General features: G+C 41.8%; 1 protein-coding gene across 2 annotated transcripts in view; it reads right to left on the bottom strand.

Moving 5' to 3' along the window:
• Nucleotides 1-5,144: 5,144 nt before the first annotated feature.
• EPCIP (exosomal polycystin 1 interacting protein) overlaps nucleotides 5,145-17,315 on the bottom strand; it is a 36,624-nt gene continuing 24,453 nt past the window's right edge. For both annotated transcript variants that reach the window (XM_067565647.1, XM_067565648.1), the window contains exon 2: nucleotides 5,145-6,812. In XM_067565647.1, coding sequence (XP_067421748.1) covers nucleotides 6,096-6,770 — 675 coding nt within the window. In that variant the 5' untranslated portion in view covers nucleotides 6,771-6,812 and the 3' untranslated portion in view covers nucleotides 5,145-6,095. The remainder of the gene's footprint in view (nucleotides 6,813-17,315) is intronic.

Genomic DNA, 17,315 nt, shown 5'->3' with positions numbered 1-17,315 from the left:
TCTGCAATGATGCTGAGGACCCAACGGTCCGATGTTATGCAGCACCATGCCTGGAAAAAAGGGAAAAGACGGTTTAGGAAAGGTCTGAGGTTTGGATCCTGGAATGAGACTGCTTTGCCGCCCTTGGGCACAGCATCAAACCTGCTGTCTGTGGCCACTGGTGCAGTGCGAAGACCCTTGTTGCGTGGTCAAAGGGGTTTAGTGCCTGATGGCAGCAATTAAATCCTCTGTCTCTCTCTCTCCTTCTGTAGGAGGAGGATTGTGCAGGTCCTTGGAACCAAGCGGGGGAGGCTGAAACTCCCTTCTTGATGACTGAGGGGTATACAGGCCTAAGGATTGCAAGGTGGCCCTTGAGTCTTTCAAGTCATGTTTGGTCAAGCCATGTCCGTTTGGTCTGAGAAGAGGCCAGTGACATCAAATAGATGGTCCTGGCTGTAGTTCTGCACCGCTTGTGACAGCCCCAAGGACTGCAGCCCCGATGACCTGCGCATAGATATGGCGGAGGCCATTGATCATGACACTGAATCGGCTGCATCAGGGACACCTGAAGGGCTGCCCTTGCCATGATCTTACCCTCATCCAGGATGGTGGTGAAATCCTGGGAATATTCCTGAGGGAGGGGTTTGGTGAACTTAGATAACGAGTTCCAAATATTAAAATTGTATCTCCACAAGAGGGCCTGCTGGTTGGCTATTTGGAACTGCAGGTTTGCCATAGAATAAACCTTACGGCTGAGTAAGTCTAAGTGTTTTGCCTCCTTATTTTTCAGGGTGGAACTCAGCTGTCCCTGCCTGTCCCTCTCATTGGCTGCAGCCGCTACGAGGGATCCTGGAAGAGGGTGGGAAAAAAGGTATTCAAACCCTTTAGTGGGTACGTAATACTTTTTTTTGGCTCTTTTTGAGGTTGAGGGCAACGATGATGGAGTTTGCCACAGGACAGTCACCACTTTAACACTGTTGTGTATGGGTAGCACAACCCGGGTCAGTGCCGCCGCTACCAACACATTGAACAGGGTGTCCAAGGAGTCTTGGAGCTCCTCAACCTCCATGCCCAGGTTGGAGGCCATCCTCCTCAGGAGGTCCTGGTGCGCCCTGAAATCATCCAGGGGGACCGAGGGTTCTGCCACTACCGCCTCATCTGGGGATAATGATGAAGGCAATACTGGTGGCAGAGGGGGTGGTCCCTTCTCCTGGTTCTGAGCTGAGGTGGATGCCCGTGGCTCCAAATCGCCCTCCGTATCCGAGTCCTGTGACCCTTCCCCTGTGAGTGGCATCTCTGACTGTTTTACTGAGGACCAGAATGAGAAGGGCCCCAGTGCCATGGGGAACCCCTATGGGTTCCAGTAAAGCCAATGATTCGGCCAGTGGCCGTGGGGCCAGGCAGATGTTGAAAGCACTGCTCCTCCCTTATAATCCTTATGACAGTGCCAACCCATCTCAGGGCTGCGCTCCCTCTCCGAGGCAGAGGAATGGAAGTCCATTCCCGATGACCAAGATGGGGCTGCCGACTCTCCCATCTGACCCTTCTGCTGTGCCAGGGAGCGATTGTGTAGGGAAGGGGACCGGTGCCTGAAACGTTGCCACTCCGTTGAGTGCCCTTCCGGAGACCTGTGGGATTGACGCCAGGAATCCCCCGAACGGTGCCGAGATGTTGGTAACTGGTACCGGGGAGTATAGCATGACCAGTGCCTGTCCGATCTTCGCGCTGATGAAGGAGATCTGGATTAGGATCTCAAACAGCAGTTCCGGGGACATGAGGATCTCCTCCGCGCCGGTGAACCTGGTACCTAGGATCTTGGTGAGCTTGGTGGAACCAGTGAGCGACGCGGATGGCCCCATTGCCAGCTTTCCCCTGGAGGCTGGTACCTTGCCCTTGTCCGGTACCAAAGACCCCAGTGTCAGAGGCACAGACAAGGTCATAAGGTCCCTTGCTGCCTGAAATGCCTTGGGCGTTGACGGAATGGCCAGGTGGACGGCGCTCCTCCCACTGGCCGGAGTCTGAGGTGGTTCCTTTGGTGGGTTGGCCACTTGGGATCCTGATGAGGGTAACTGGCCTAGCACATTGGTCCTGTACATTGAGCCCCTTTCTTGGTCCTCTTGGGCACCAGTGAGCTGCTTCTCCCAGCGTGGTGGTTCTTTCTGCGCCCCAACTCTGGTGACACTGAGTGGTGCTGGGAGACGCTCGGTGCCGGCAGTGTGCTCTGCACTGAAGTTGTTGTACTCAGCACCAAGGCAGTTTGGGCGGGTTCCAAAGCCAGTCTCAATGCTGCCTCCATGAGCAGAGCCTTCAGGCGAATATCTCTGTCTTTTCTTGTCCTGGGCTTGAACCCTTTACAAATAGCACACTTGTCTTTTTCTGTGCACCTCCCTCAGGCATTTAAGGCAGCTGTCGCAGGGGTTGGTCAGCAGGAATGGCTTGTTACAGGCCACGCAAGGGTCAAACCCCGGGGATCGGGGCATGCCCTAACCACGGGCAGGAGCCCTACTATTTACACTAAAACTATTTACACTAATCACCTAAGACCAACTAATTTAAACATATCAACAAAACAAAGAAAAAAGGAAAAAGCTTATCTCCAACACAATGCCTGGCAGACGCAAGCAAGAAGGGAGTTCCAGCAACCATCACTGGTGGAAAGAAGGAAGTGAGAGGGTGCTGGGCCGGCTGCCCCTCTTATACCAAGGCATAAGCGCATGACACCAGTGGGTACCGAAACTGGCCCTAGAGGTACTGCTAAAGGGAAAAAAGTTCCGGTAACTATGCATGTCGGAGTGCACACACCTAGAATGGAATCGACATGAGCAAGCACTCGAAGAAGAATGCTGATTTTTGTTCCTGGAAAAATTTTTACATATGTCCTACTCACCCGGCTCCAGCCACTCCTTGTGAAACACTGTCATCCAGAGCAAACTGTCTTCATTGCTGAGTGATCTACAATGGATGCTATACTTCCTCTTCATCTTTTATCTGAGATCAGTTACAAATTCAACTGTCCTTTGACAGCAGCATGTGTAGACCTGAAGGCAGCCTTCAGTTCTGTTGATAGAGCTAACCTGTGGGAAGCCCTGTGAGGCAATGGTGTTCCCAACATCCTCCTGAGGTTAATTCAAGATCTACATAATGACTCAGGGTCACAGATGCAATGAAGGACCCATAGGTTTGACAGGTTTTACACCAGCTCCGGAATGAAGCAAGGATGTGTCATGCCCTCAGTCCTGTTCTGCCGTCCAATGGACTGGCTCCTTCAACATGTCTCCACAAATACTGATATAACTCAGTTCAACTTCTTTTACTGATCTGGATTATGCAGATGATATCATCCTCTTCAGCCAGGATGCAAATGACCTTAAATACACACTATAGAGCTTCCTGCATGTGGCAGCTGCCCTGGGGACTAAGGATTTCTTGGGCAAAAACAAAAATCCAGAGTGCCAGTGCAAAAGTTGTGATACAAGATAGCTGGGCTGCCAGACAAACTATGGTAAAAGTGGACAATTTCATCTGTCCAGACAGTAAATTGTCATCAAATGGGGGAAGCCAGTCAGACATCCTAAGGAGAATTGGCTTATCAGCCTGTCATGAAGGACCTGCACAGGGCCTGGAGCCAAATGAAGATGAAACTATATACAAAAGTATGGATTTATCAAACCTGTGTACTGATCCTCTTATATGGACCTGAAACATGGATGTTGCTTAAACAAGAAGCAGGAGGCTGCATATGCATTGCAAGGGGCAACTACTGGGCATAAGATGGTTTGATTCTATCAGTAAGAGGGATGTATTATTGAAAAATGGCCACGAGAGGACTAAAGTCACCCTCCCTGCTGATTGGCAATTTTTGGTCATCTAGCCTGCAATGGAGAAGTCTCCACTCATAGAGCTCTGAAGATTGGACTTGAGGTCAGAAGTGGACATTGCCCAGTCAAGGAATGGCAGCAGCCACACAGTCATCTGCGATTAACCTGTCTTCACCAGATCAGTAATAACCCTGCAGGGCCTTTAGATGCTTGGAATAAAGCCGTGCAGTGTGGCCACGGACATCCAGCACTATGGACCTTCACTGTCTAAGCATGTTGTTGTTTTTGGATGTTATAAAGATCAGTAAGTTTTAAAATGTCTAATTTTCATTATTTCCTAAAAATAAATAAACGAAAAGTCTTAATGCAAATTCAGTTGAAGAATGCATAAAAAGAGCTGTGTCCTCTCAGTAGGCCAAACCTTGAGGTTCTTATTCCATTTTCATTCAAGTTTTATACTTGATCCTTACTCACTGTTTGCAATGGGAATTTGCCTGAGTAATGAATGACTGAGTTAAAAATTGAGTAAGGACTCATAGTCCAGTTATTAGGAGAAGGTGGAAAGGTGCTTCAATCCAAGTGGTTTATGCTTTGATGGAATTTATTTTCCAAAAAGAGAAAAAGCATCTTTACTTTTCAGGCATGAAAATAAAATAATTCTGAATCCCACCATGAGAAACAGAGCTCTAAAGAAAATAGAAGAGTAAAGAGAAAAAAGTGGGTAAAATGCTGCTGGTAGTTACTTATGTCATCAGGGTATTTACACTACTGCTACTATTCATGGATATAAATAAATATTGCATGTGGAGGACCTAACTCATATCTTCATAATTTAAAATAGTAGCTCCTTGTTAAAGATGCCATGATGGTGGGCATGCTCTGAAAACCTATATAGATAGATTTTAGAAATTAGATAGAAATTAGAGGTTGGAGTGAATTTATCCCCTCTGGAGACTGTTAAATCATGCCTGCCAGAGATATCAGGTACTGGTATTGAAAGTCAAATATTTCTAGGGAGCATTTTTTTGTTTTGTTTTCTTCTGTTTGTTTTTCACCCTTGGAATGTACTAGCCTGCACCAAGTTTGAGTATTTTTGAAATCTCTCTCAGGAAAGGATTTCGTTCTCTTCTGACCACTTACATCATCACCCATTCCCTTTTCAAATTACATGAGCTGAACACTATTCTGTTTGTCCAGGGGCCCTACCATCTTTCTTGGTTACAGTTATGAGAAAGGATTTAATTTAAATAGGAAAATAGGATTTCCCCAGTCCCTTAACACCATCACCCCCCCCCCAGGATACAGGTGTTATCACAGGCTAAAGGGAAAAGTTTTGTTAGATATTCCTTATTGGCAGTACCAGACTGTAAAAATCTGTTGTTCTAGATACATATATACAGTATAATAAAAAAGTAATAAAATAATTAACCTAGCTTTGTTGTGAAAACAGTATGTCACTGGCAATTCATCTTTGGTAACCATCTAAAAGGCTCTACTGGAGCCAGCTCCAAAATTCTGTGAGATTTTTGCATCTGTGCACCCAACAGTACTACTTTAATTAATATGACATCTGTCTATCTCCAAGTTTTGTGTTAATGTTGAACCAGATTAAGACAAGACTGTCTTAACAGTACTGTCTTACTGTCAATACAATAAACAGCCTTCATAAGGAGACATAACTGCTCATCATACACTATCCTACTGGCTTTCCAAGGCAAATAATGTTTTTATGGTGTGAGCTTTCAAACTACAACTGGAAAAGGTCCATGATGTACTTTTATGTACAAAGATAAGAGATTCAGAACATCTAACTAGACAAACTCACTGCTATCCATACTACTTATACATTTTCCACATATTTACTCCAACTAGCAGAATGTGTAAAAACACATTACAGATGGGTTATCATTGTCAAGTAGTTCCATACCCAAAGGTACTTCATCATGTTTTCATATGCCCAAGCAAGGCACATTTCATAACAAAATTAATCAACATGTTTCAATCTTTACAATACAATATCTAAGTCATTTTGAAAACGTAGCTACATCACTTTTTAAATTGATTGTTTCACATTTTCTCTGTTCTCTAAGAAACAGTTTACATAATTATTTCTCTGTGTTCAAACTATTTTTGAATCCCACACTTTGTGAGCAGTGTCATTTTGATTGCAGTCTGAACTGACCCACACTTATTTTACTTTCTGGGTCAAACAAAACAGACTTACAAAAGTTCCATATCTTGTTCTATTGACAGGTTAACATGCCCCCTCTTTGTACTGCTGAAGTTGTTGAACATATCTCAGTAAATGAATGTAACAACATAGCTTTTGTTAGTAGTAGTTGAGAACACATCAGAATATGGCAGACTTGGAAAGTGGTCTGTAATGCTGGAGACATTTTCCACGCTGTAGGACTTCAGTAAAGAATATCTGTTGAAAAGAGATGTATCCAAGACAGAAATATACAAAAACATTTGCCTGTCTTTGTGCTGCACCTTCATTTTGTCTCTCATCTCATTGTCACTGCTATTGTAGATTGTTAAATTTTGCTCTAGAAATTGGCCCTTAACCTCAATCTTTATTCGAAGCTTGCACAACCCCAGAATGGCCAGGTATTCGGTTGGTAGAGGAGTGGTGCCACAGAGTGAAAGCTTCAGGTAGTGAACCACTGTAAAGTTCAACAGCATTCCAAGCGCAGACGTATCTGTGAACCAAATTGTTAGGTCACTGTGGTAGCTGGCTCTGTCTATTGTATTAGGCAAGATGGTTTTGCAACTGCACATGAGGTTTGCCAAGCTGTAGTCACAGTCATGGATGTCAGCAGAACAGCTACAGTTGCGAATTGTGTTTTCTTTGGTGAAAATCAGAGTGTTGTTCTTCTGACCTCTTGCAAAACTGTTAATACAGAAACCAAGGAAGCCAACCAAAAGGAGATGGTGCTTATGGCAGGATACTGGAATCATGCTTCCAGGCATCTTGTCTTCTTTCACTCAGTGAATCTTATCACTTGCCATCACCTAATGAGAATAAGAATAGCTTTATTATACTAGGGTACACTTAATTGTTAATACTTTCTCCAACTCATTGTCTGACTTGTCTATTCAGGGCTACATTGCAACTTTACAGTCTGCCCTAAGTTAGAGGACAAGGTGGGTGAGGTAATATCTTTTATTGGATCTTTTATTATATCTTTTCTATTGGTGAGAGACAAGCTTTCAAGCCACACAGAGCATTTCATCAGGTATGGGGAGGCACATAGCTGCACTGATGCCAGTGCAGACCAGAGAACAAACCGTGACTCAATTGGAATTTATTACCTGTTGCTCCCTTGCACTGGGGGGGGAATAAGTTGATTCACCTGCTCATATAGAACAGTTTACTTCCCCTTGAGCACTTGGCCAGTTACTTTGGCTGACAAGGGTGAGATCAAAGACAGGGCTCTTCCCCTTCCCCCGTCACTGCCTGTCTCCCTTCCTCCCATCGCCCTTACTCAGCCATTACTTCCATGCTCAGCCCTGCTCAGATTGCAACACCCCTGCATGACTAAGTAAGGCCAGGGACAATCTAGCCTTTAGAATGTGAACTCTTTGGGGCAGGGGCTGTCTTTTACTATGCGTTTGTACAGTGCCTAGCACAATAGCATCCCTACCTTCATTGGAGCCTCTAGGCACTTCTGTACTAGAAATAATAAAGGCACAGAGATTTATAAAGAACAAATTGTATCACAGTCATTGAGTCTTCATTGTTTTATAGCTTTCATCATAGCTATTGCTGTATATCAAACCAACATGACCATTTTTCTCTGACATTATAGTCTATACATATGCCAGCATGTAGAGTACACACACTGCATGCCCCCCTGCATGGGTATAAATAGCAGTGAGGCACTGCTTAAATGAGTAAAGATATGAGAGAATCTTAGGGTGCATTCCCTACACAGCTCTCTACTTGCACAAGTAGTGCCTTTCCTGTCTACACTGCTATTTTTAGCAGTGCAGTGTCCCGACCCTCCAGCGGTGTGAAAAGGCTCTGTCAGGGGGGAGGCAGGAGAGAAATGCCCCAGCAGCTCCCTGCTGGTGTAGCCATTTCTCACCGCAGTGAAAGATTCTGGCAGCAGGGAAAGGCTCCAGCAAGGATAGGTAGGGGAATCATACACTGTTAAGAGGAGTAGCATAGACGAGGGAGGCACTGATTGTGCGAGTAGAGAGACATGTAGGGTACATACCTTAAGGCTCTTTTGTGTCTTTACTCCACACACATAAGCAGTGCCTCACTGTCTACACTGCTATTTTTACCTGTGCTAGGAGGAGGCATGGAGTCTGTACTCTACTTATCACTGTAAGTGTAGACATCAGATTCAGACAGTATCTTACAGCCAGGTTGTTGTGATTTGCCTCATCCTGAAAAAAAACCGCTTTTTCTTTTGAGAAAAACTAGAAAAGGCCATGAAGATATTAAATAAAATACAAAACATACACATTCACTTCATAAGCAGAATTAGTCCTCAGATATAAAAAGGAATTCATTGTCCAAAATGAAGAGCTTGCAATTTTGTAAGTAAAACACAAGAACACCATAATCACTCCTCTGGTCCGCTAACTGGCTAGGCCCATCACTCTTTTGTATTTGTCCTTAGATACTGATGCACTTTTACCAACTTATCTGCTTTTTCAGTAGCTAGCCTGTTGCACAGTTTAGATTTAACTAGTCCAAATATGCTAAAAACACACTTTATTGATACTGGGTTGCAGAAGATGAACAGAGCCTGCCCTTGAATGAACCTGATGCTGAAGAGTTGCTAAAGAGCCTGACACAAGGACTAAATTATCATCACATCTATGTTTTCATGATGACAATGGCATGGAAAATGTCTCATTTTCTGGATCATTAGGTTAATGTTTTGCTCTTCCATTTCAATAGACAGTTTCAGTGACAAATTTAATCTTGAAGAATCTGAAAAACTGATTTTCTGCACTTTTGAGATGGGTATGAATCCTGGCTTACTACTTATCAAGGTTTACATTTTATTTCAGAAGTATCTTTTTTCATTACTTCAGAGCATACTATAAGTTTATTTCCCACACTCCCTTCATCTTTACACATGTTGAGTCAGATAAGTTTTTACAATGATGTTTGATGATAATCACTAAACACTAATCATATGTTTGCAGCATTGATCTGCAGCTTTCACATTTACAACTGTTACATAGTGAATTCAACACTGAAGACTCAAGACAGGAAAATAACCTAGTGAGCTAATCAGTTTTATTTAGAATCCCATTTTATATGGTCCACTGGCCTTCCAGAAGCTTCTAGATTGTTGTAAGCCAAGTCCCCCTCGTCCCCCCACACCCCAACAGTTCATAGCTCCATCTACTCTTCTCTCTTGTATGTCCAAAGTAGGTTGACCAGATGTCCTGATTTTATAGGGACAGTCTGGAAATTCATGGCTTTTTCTTATATAGGCACCTATTACGTCCCACCTCCCGTCCTGATTTTTCACACTTGCTATCTGCTCACCCTAATCCAAAGACAGGAGATTCCACTCTTTAGTCAAGACCCTCTATGCAGTCACCATTGACTTCACCCATTCTTTCCCCTCCTAGCTTCTAGATAGCTCTATAATTTTATTACTGTCTTGTAACAGGCATAATAACAAAAATGTTATTTTCTAATCACTTTCCTTTTAACTTTTTAGGGCCAGATTCAATTATATGTTCTGCCTCCTTTACACTACTTCAGCAAAGCAAAGTAGCAAAATAAAGCAGTTTAACCATTTTCATGTGTGCTACAGACAAAGTGGTAGATTCTCCATCCTGCCCAAGCTCCACGTGGGTGCAGTGGATGCGGGAGCCACAAGAGCTAGTAGGGACACCCTGATCTCCAGCCACCCAGCCCCAAATTTTTGCAGCACCTAGCACAATGGTACCTAATCCTGATGGGGCCTTTGGTCCCTACCACAGTATAAATAATAAATACTGCTACTACTACTACTACTACTAATAATAATATCCTGCCTCAAGATGAGAAATAAGATACATGGGAGAGAATATGTTTTTATTTGATTCTGATTAATCTGAAATCTTCTACAGTGGGAGAAATGAGGATCAAATTCTGCCCATGTGTATGATTCCCACTGAAGCCAGCAAGAATCTTCTGTGAATCTGAGGGAAGAATTTAGCCCTTAGAATATTTAAATGTTCTCCCATCTCTAGAATACAGGTCCAGTGCAATGAAAAGCTGATTGTTTAAAAAAATTGGGCCTGCAAGAAACTAATAGTAATAATTTATAATCATATATAATTAATGAATATTCACAGGGTACTAGTCCAATCCTGATTTCATTAAACAATGGAACCTCTTATATAAAAAAGTTTGTATAGCACCCTATTAACAGAATACTTTAAAACACATTCAGTAGATTGTCAGACTACCCTTGATTAGTAATCTATGGTTGATCCTCAGAGGACCGTGCCCCCTGCTAATGGGTTTAGTTCACATAGTAGAAATCTGTGCTTTGGATCTAGATAGTCTGGGTTCAGTCCCACCTGACAAACCTGCAAGAAGCATTGTTATTCTAAGTTATATTGAAAATTACCATTCTAAACATCATTGCATCTTGATAGAATGGCTTCACTGTCCTCTCAATTACACTTCAAATTTATAGTTTACAAAAGATGTACATTTCAGTCCACTTATTTCTTTGAAGTTTGGTCACATACCAGTATATTTACAGAAAATATGGTACTAACAAATGCCCTAGGATTTATACGTCCATGCAAGGAACAAGATGAGCGTTCTACAGCAAACTTAAATGAGCTCAGCCCGAGGTGATTTAATTTAATACTTCCCTCCCATGTCTAGCAACTATTTTAAAAATGAGAAAAACATGTTTCTCTTTAATTTAGGAGACATAGTTTCTTGTTGAAGTTAAATAGTTAATCCAAATTCCACAAGATTATCTCTGACAACATACCAGAAATGCCAACTGAACATTTAGTTAATGTTAAACTTCAAAGGTCAAGTACAACAATGCTGTAGCTCCCCTGATATTATACAGTTAAACCAGTTAGGAATTGGACCCAAACATCTAAGGACCCAGTGATGCATTAGAGTGAGAATTCTACCACTCTACCTTCACATTTTGTTTATTTTTCCTTGGTTTAAGGCTACGATAAAAAAAATTAGAACATTTACACTATCGCTATTGTGTCATAAATGCAATAAATCCCACTCACACATTGCCAAGAACTATTTGGATTTATCTGTTTTGAAAACAGTATTTTGCAAGCAAAATTCATAGATAAGGTTAGAAATATGAGTTTAAACTAGATAAAAGAGGTTTTAAAGTGTTACATGAGCATTTCAGCATTCAGCATCCTGAACCACAAACTCCAACCAAAATCAACAGTTTAGTGATTTTTCCAAGTAAATTCTGAAAGCTGATTGCCATGACAAAAAAACAAATGAAAACAAAACCAAACCATTTTTGATAAATTCTCATCAGATCTAACTATTTATTCCTCTGCTAATTCTTTGCACTCAACTGAGCTTTGCGCTTTGCTACTCTTATGCAGCCAACATAGGAAAATTCTGGTTCACTGTTAGTTTAGTCACAAACTGTGTTCTATATCTTGGTATTGTACAAAGCATTATCTCCAAAAATACTTGCTATCTTCTTTTGATCCCTGCAATGCAGAAACAATTATAGCAATAAGTACTGCATGCTGAGTTTCTGTGTGTTCTTGGCAAGCAATATGCAGGCAGCAAAATATCTTTTGTAGATTATAATGTCCACAAAGTATCAAAATCACCAGCATAACACTGCTATTTGAGCCTTTAATTATCTACAAAGAAATGTGCATTACATAACTCTTACTCAAACTACTCTGCTGTCTGCACACTTTGCGGGTTTTGAAAAGGGTTTTTGTTGATTTTTTAAACAAGATTTTCTGCAAAAAGAATAGGAAATTAGTTAGAATGCAGCGATAAAACCTGAACACAGCAGCTTAATGGCGCCTATCCTTAGATTCAATTTTGAATCATTATTAGTGCTGTTAGAAGGGCGAGGGTCACAACTCAACAGGCAGGAGAGACCCTCTGGGGAGGTCTGGAGGAGCTGGAAACCTGGAATGTGGTCATGAGGTATCAGAGAGGCTGAGAAGGCACTAGAAGTAAGTAGGGAAGAAAAGGGATGGGGAGGCAATTGCAAAGGGAAAGCCACACAGTTCTAAGAAACTGGAGAGGGAGAGTGAGGAGCAAGAGCCAAACAGAGAAAGGATCACAGGACACGAGGGGTCTGAAGAACATGCCTGGAAGCAAATCTTTTGGGTTCAACTAGGTATACAAACCTTTTCCTGCTTAGCCAAAACAAACCTCTGAATTACTTGGTTTATTGGTTTTGTCACGACAAGTGACTGTGTAGAGCTGGCCAACAATTTCAGGGTTTGTTTTTTACAAGATTCTCCATTGAAATTTCAAATTTAAATAAATAAATAAATAAAAAGCACCGGGGGGGGGGGACATTTTAAGAAGATTTTTGTGATCTCTTATCCCCCATTCCTCAGTCAGCTCTACTGATGATGTATTAATTTCATGGTGGGTTACGCCTTCCTGAAGCATAAAATCACCATGCACCTCTTAGGAAGCACACATAAGGAATTACAGAAAACTATTGCAATTACTTTCAAAGTCTTACTTCTTTGCAGGGAGACTTTTTTAGGTCTTGTCTACATTAGCACTTATGCCAGCAAAACTTTTGTCGCTCAGGGGTGTGAAAAAAACCACCCCCTGAGTGGCATAAGTTTTCCTGGCATAAATGCTTGTATAGCCACTTTATGTCAATGCGAGAGAGCTCTCCTGCTGACATAATAAAACCACCTAAATGAGCAGAACTGTAGCTATGTCGGTGGGAGAGCACCTCTCACCGACATAGCACTGTCCACACAAACGCTAATGCCGGCAAAACTTTTGTCACTCAGCCTGCGACCTAAGTTTTACCGGCATAAGTGCTAGTATAGACAAGGCCTGAGTTTGGATTAATTTGTAGAGTTTTTAAAAGCAGTGATGTGCTGGAAAAAGTTCCCAGGGTCACTCAGAAGCCCCTTGATAAAATTCTATCACTAAGATGAAGGGAAGATTAGGGTGATTTCCTGATCTCTTATGGGACTGGATTCTCCATTGTGTCCAAGGTTACAAGGCACAAAGTGGCCTTAGAGGTCTAGAGAATCTGGGCTATGCTACTGTCTCTATAAAGATAATTAATTAATATCTAGAAAGTGATCTACTCTCTGGATATTACTTCTCTGGATATTACTTAATTATCTTAATAGAGACAATTTATTCCTGGAGCTCTTTAAAATACTTCTAAAGAGTAGTCTATGGCATGCAGAAGATTGCATTAAATGTCAGGTACTTTAATTAAATTTCCCAGGGTAGGAACCAGAGACCCTCTTGAAAGGCTTGTCTTACACATCACCCCATTTCAAATCAGTTTGTTGAACAGTCTGCAGCACTATCAATATACCCCCTACATTTTCAGAAACAAAGTGTAAACATTTCCAGTGAAATGTGTTTCATATACATTTGTTGCACTCCTTCCTTAGCTATGGTTTGGAGACAGTGTTTTGGTTGTAAACTAAATGAATAGATTGTCCAGTCAGTCCCCTGTTCCTCTTTGCAGCACAGGCATATTTGGAAGAGGGGGATTATCACAGGCTAACAAGGACGTTTTCTTGTGTGAACTCCTCATTAAAATATTAATGACACATGGCTATTTAAAAGTCTCTGCCACTGTACAATTTGTTTCCATGAGATATGATATTTCCTTGACAGAATCAGCAACTGCCATAAAAGTGAGAAATTGTGAGCATTCCACATGCAGTGTTTTGCAGCTTTTCAATTTCTACTTTGAAAAACTGTAAAGCTCAAAGAACCATTACTTCTTGAATTTCAGATTTGTTCTTGGCAAGTGGACTGAACACTATCCTTCCACAACAGGTCAGTAAACAGAAAGTGTCCACTCTCACATACTCATTCTGGAGCCAAGTATGACCACATTATCTGAGGAAGGTGAGTGTAATTCCTGATCTTAGAAGGAGCCTGGTATGGAATTTGTTTTTAAACAACAGTTCAATTTAGAAGGTTCAGACAGTAAAACTTGTCCAACCTCATGCACAATATTTTGTCTTTAAAATTGGTTAGAGTGGTAAAAATCAGTACATTTTCATATCAGATATGTAGAATTAGTTCAATAATTTATTTTAATTAACTGTTTTCCTGATAAATACTTTCGGATCAGAACATGTAGAGGTTCCGTAATGCAAGTGCAGAGCAAGTTTAAACAAGTTTTTAATAGGATTCCTTTGCTTCCAGTGAGAGTCTGTTTAAGTTTTAGGATTGGAATATTCTAAACTGTGTCAGGATGCAAAATGGCCTTCTGCAGAATCATACTTTATCCCATCCAGCAAAGAAATGGACTGTCCAAAATATAAACCAGCAGCGGTATCATTTCAGAAAGAAAAAAAAAGGTCTTGGTGGAGGGATAGGCTTAATGTGAGAGCAAACCCTTTACCCAATTGATAGTGTCTCTAAACTGTTCCAATTTAATTAGTTAAAATTTCTACAGTGCTTTGAAAATGTAATGCTCTACGTAAGTAAGACTATTACATCCTCTTTTCAGTAACAAGTCAGATTATTGCCAGCTCTACCCTCCAACATATACATAAGTATAGACTGAGGTCTGCTTTCTCTCATACTTCCCCATGGAATCTTTTTTTAAATGGTGCCTTGTGGAAATAAATTCAGTGGAGAGAACAACAGGAGAGAAACAGAAGACTTCTGAGAAACAGCTTCTGAGTTATGCCACCCAGAACCACCATTGCAATATTAAATTAATCAAATGAGAAATTAAACAAGTTTACAAGTCTCTGAAATAAGCCAGTGCCTGAAACAATAATTAGGTTCCATTAAGCACCGGGAAGTGCTCTTCTTATCCTTGCTCTTTCATGCTATTATTACCTCTCTCCTTTTAGCATTCACCTAAGCATGCTATCCGGTGATAGAATCTACTGTCCTACAAAATAAAATCACTTCCTTTTCCCAGTTTCCTGTGACTAGTCTGGCTCCCCTTACTGTTCTCCAGAGCCCATTTACTTACTACTACCTGCCTGCTTACCAGCCACAGCACTGATAAACCGCAGAAGACTTCAAGCTGTAGTTTAAACAGCTGTCACCTTTCAGTGAGTGAAAAGGAATCAGATGGAAACCAAAGAGGTGTAGTAGCTCTGGGGATATTATTAGTGCCACCGGCTGGCATGCAGCAGGAAATAAACACAACTGATGATCAGAAAAAGATGGGTGAGGTAATATGTTTTATTGGACCAGCCTATGTGGTGAGAGAGATAAGCATTCAAGCTTACACCAAGCTGTTCTTGACCTGAAGAAGAGCTTTGTGTAGCTGGAAAGCTTGTCTCTTTCACCAACAGAGCTTGATCTAATAAAAGCTATTACCTCACTCACCTTTTGCTCTAATATCCTGGGACCGACATAGCTACAACACTACTGAACAGATAAAGATGATTTGATTATTTAAAGTTTGCTCTGAGATGCCACACTCAAATTTGAGGAGGGGATATCGAGATCCTGCAAATCACACCTGTGTCAACCTGTATACTTATTTCAAGAGTTCAGTAAGGCCTGGGGCAATGAGATCTACATGAAGATATTACTGCACAGCTTGTCTACTACAGTCTGTAAAATTGCTAGTACTAAGGAAGTATTTAGTTACCCTTCTCAAAAGTTATCCTTACATTCATACATCTTTGTAGCTTTTGACACTATCAGTCCCCCTTAATATCTTATCCTCACTGGGTTTTTGAGATACTGTCCTCTCCTGGTTCTCCTATTTCTCTTACTGTTTTTCCAGCCTCTCTTTCAGTAGGTTCTCCTCCCCTCTCCCACTGCCTGGAGGGATACCCATGGCTCTTCTCAATTCTTACTCTGCTGCTTGGCAATTTCATCAGCTAGCACTATCATCTCTAGGATAACGACTTGTAAATCTCTTTCCACTCCAACCTATCTCCTTCCATTAAATCCAAGTTTCAGCCTCTCTCCCTGTTGTGATGTCTTGTCATCAGCTTAAGTTTAACAGGACCAAAAATCAAACTCCTTTTTTCCTCCCAAACCTTCCCTACTATCTCCTTTTTCTATCACTGCTGACAACACCACTATCTTTCCCATCACTCAAACCTGTGATTTGGGATACTTTTGATTCCTCCCTCTCCCGGATCATATACATACAAGCCATATTCAAATCTTGCCATTTCTTCCTCTTCAAAATCCATCCTTTTCTTATCACCCCCAAATCTTTCACTGAGGCCCTCATTATAGTCCACTTTGATTGCTGCAAAATCCTTTTATCTAACCTCCCAAGTACGCTCATTGTCCTTTTACCAGAGCACAATATGTTCCTGCTGTTCGGAGCTCCTGCACCAGTAGACCATGGCAGGCAGACATACATTTGAGTAGCCTCTACAGCTGGTCTAATTTATGCCTCCAGTATTCAGTGGGAGCAGAATTAGGCTTAATCTCTTCTGACTCTACCTCCGAACTAAAGCTCATCCATAGATAAATACAATCCTGTTTAGGTTAAGCTGCCCAAACCTTGGCATACCTCAACCTTCCCCCAGACATTATCAAGTATAAATTCCTAAAGAATTCAGCTGTTTTCTTCTGGAAACAGGCAATTGTCTGTCACATTTTCAGTACCTTGTCTAGAGGCAGAACTATGCATTATTGCTACAGACGACTGACAGATCCTTGGGATCACATTCTGGCAGGCCCTGCCCATGGGCTCCTGAAAGGAAGTCTATGGCCAACAGTGGAATGGGGATGTAGAAGCTGTCCACCCGTATTTTGCCTCTCTCCAAATCTTGTGCTCTGCAAGCACTTTGTAGCAAGATTGAGTGAGGTGTGGTCTGGGCACGTTTATCTGCATACAGCTCCTGCCCTAGCAATGGTCCCTACCCACAGGCTTTACAGAGATTATTCCTGCTTGAACTAATCTGTGTGTAGGGGTATAGAGAAGCCTGTTTAACGGCTACATCGTTAACTCAGATTTTACAGGGTATACATTAACACTGTGCACAGCGCTGGAAGAACACAGGTGCACACATTAGCACTGTTTTCACAGAGTCTGAGGCTGATTCTGCAGCTATTGAATGTAATGGGAATATCTGCATATATATGTTTGGGGTGAGGCTATACTGCTTTGCAGTGACCAAAGACCGCACAGGTTATCCCAACCATTTATTTATTCCTATTATTTATCTGCATTATACTAGTGTCCAGAGGCCCCAGCTAAATAGATGGCTCTACTGGATTACTAGCTGTGCAAACGCCTTAGTGACTGTCCCTCTCTTTGAAGAGTTTATAGTCTAAATCAGTGGTTCCCAATCTTTTTGGCTTGGGGCCACAGATACTATTTTTACAATCCTGAAGGGCCACCAGTCTCCGCCAGC

Source organism: Emydura macquarii, unplaced genomic scaffold (assembly GCF_026122565.2).
Source record: "Emydura macquarii macquarii isolate MOO-44397 ecotype Brisbane River unplaced genomic scaffold, CSIRO-AGI_Emac_v2 contig_2681, whole genome shotgun sequence".
NCBI classification, from domain to species: domain Eukaryota; kingdom Metazoa; phylum Chordata; order Testudines; family Chelidae; genus Emydura; species Emydura macquarii.
Note: the sequence above shows the minus strand (reverse complement) of the source record. Positions and strands in the feature narration are given on the sequence as shown.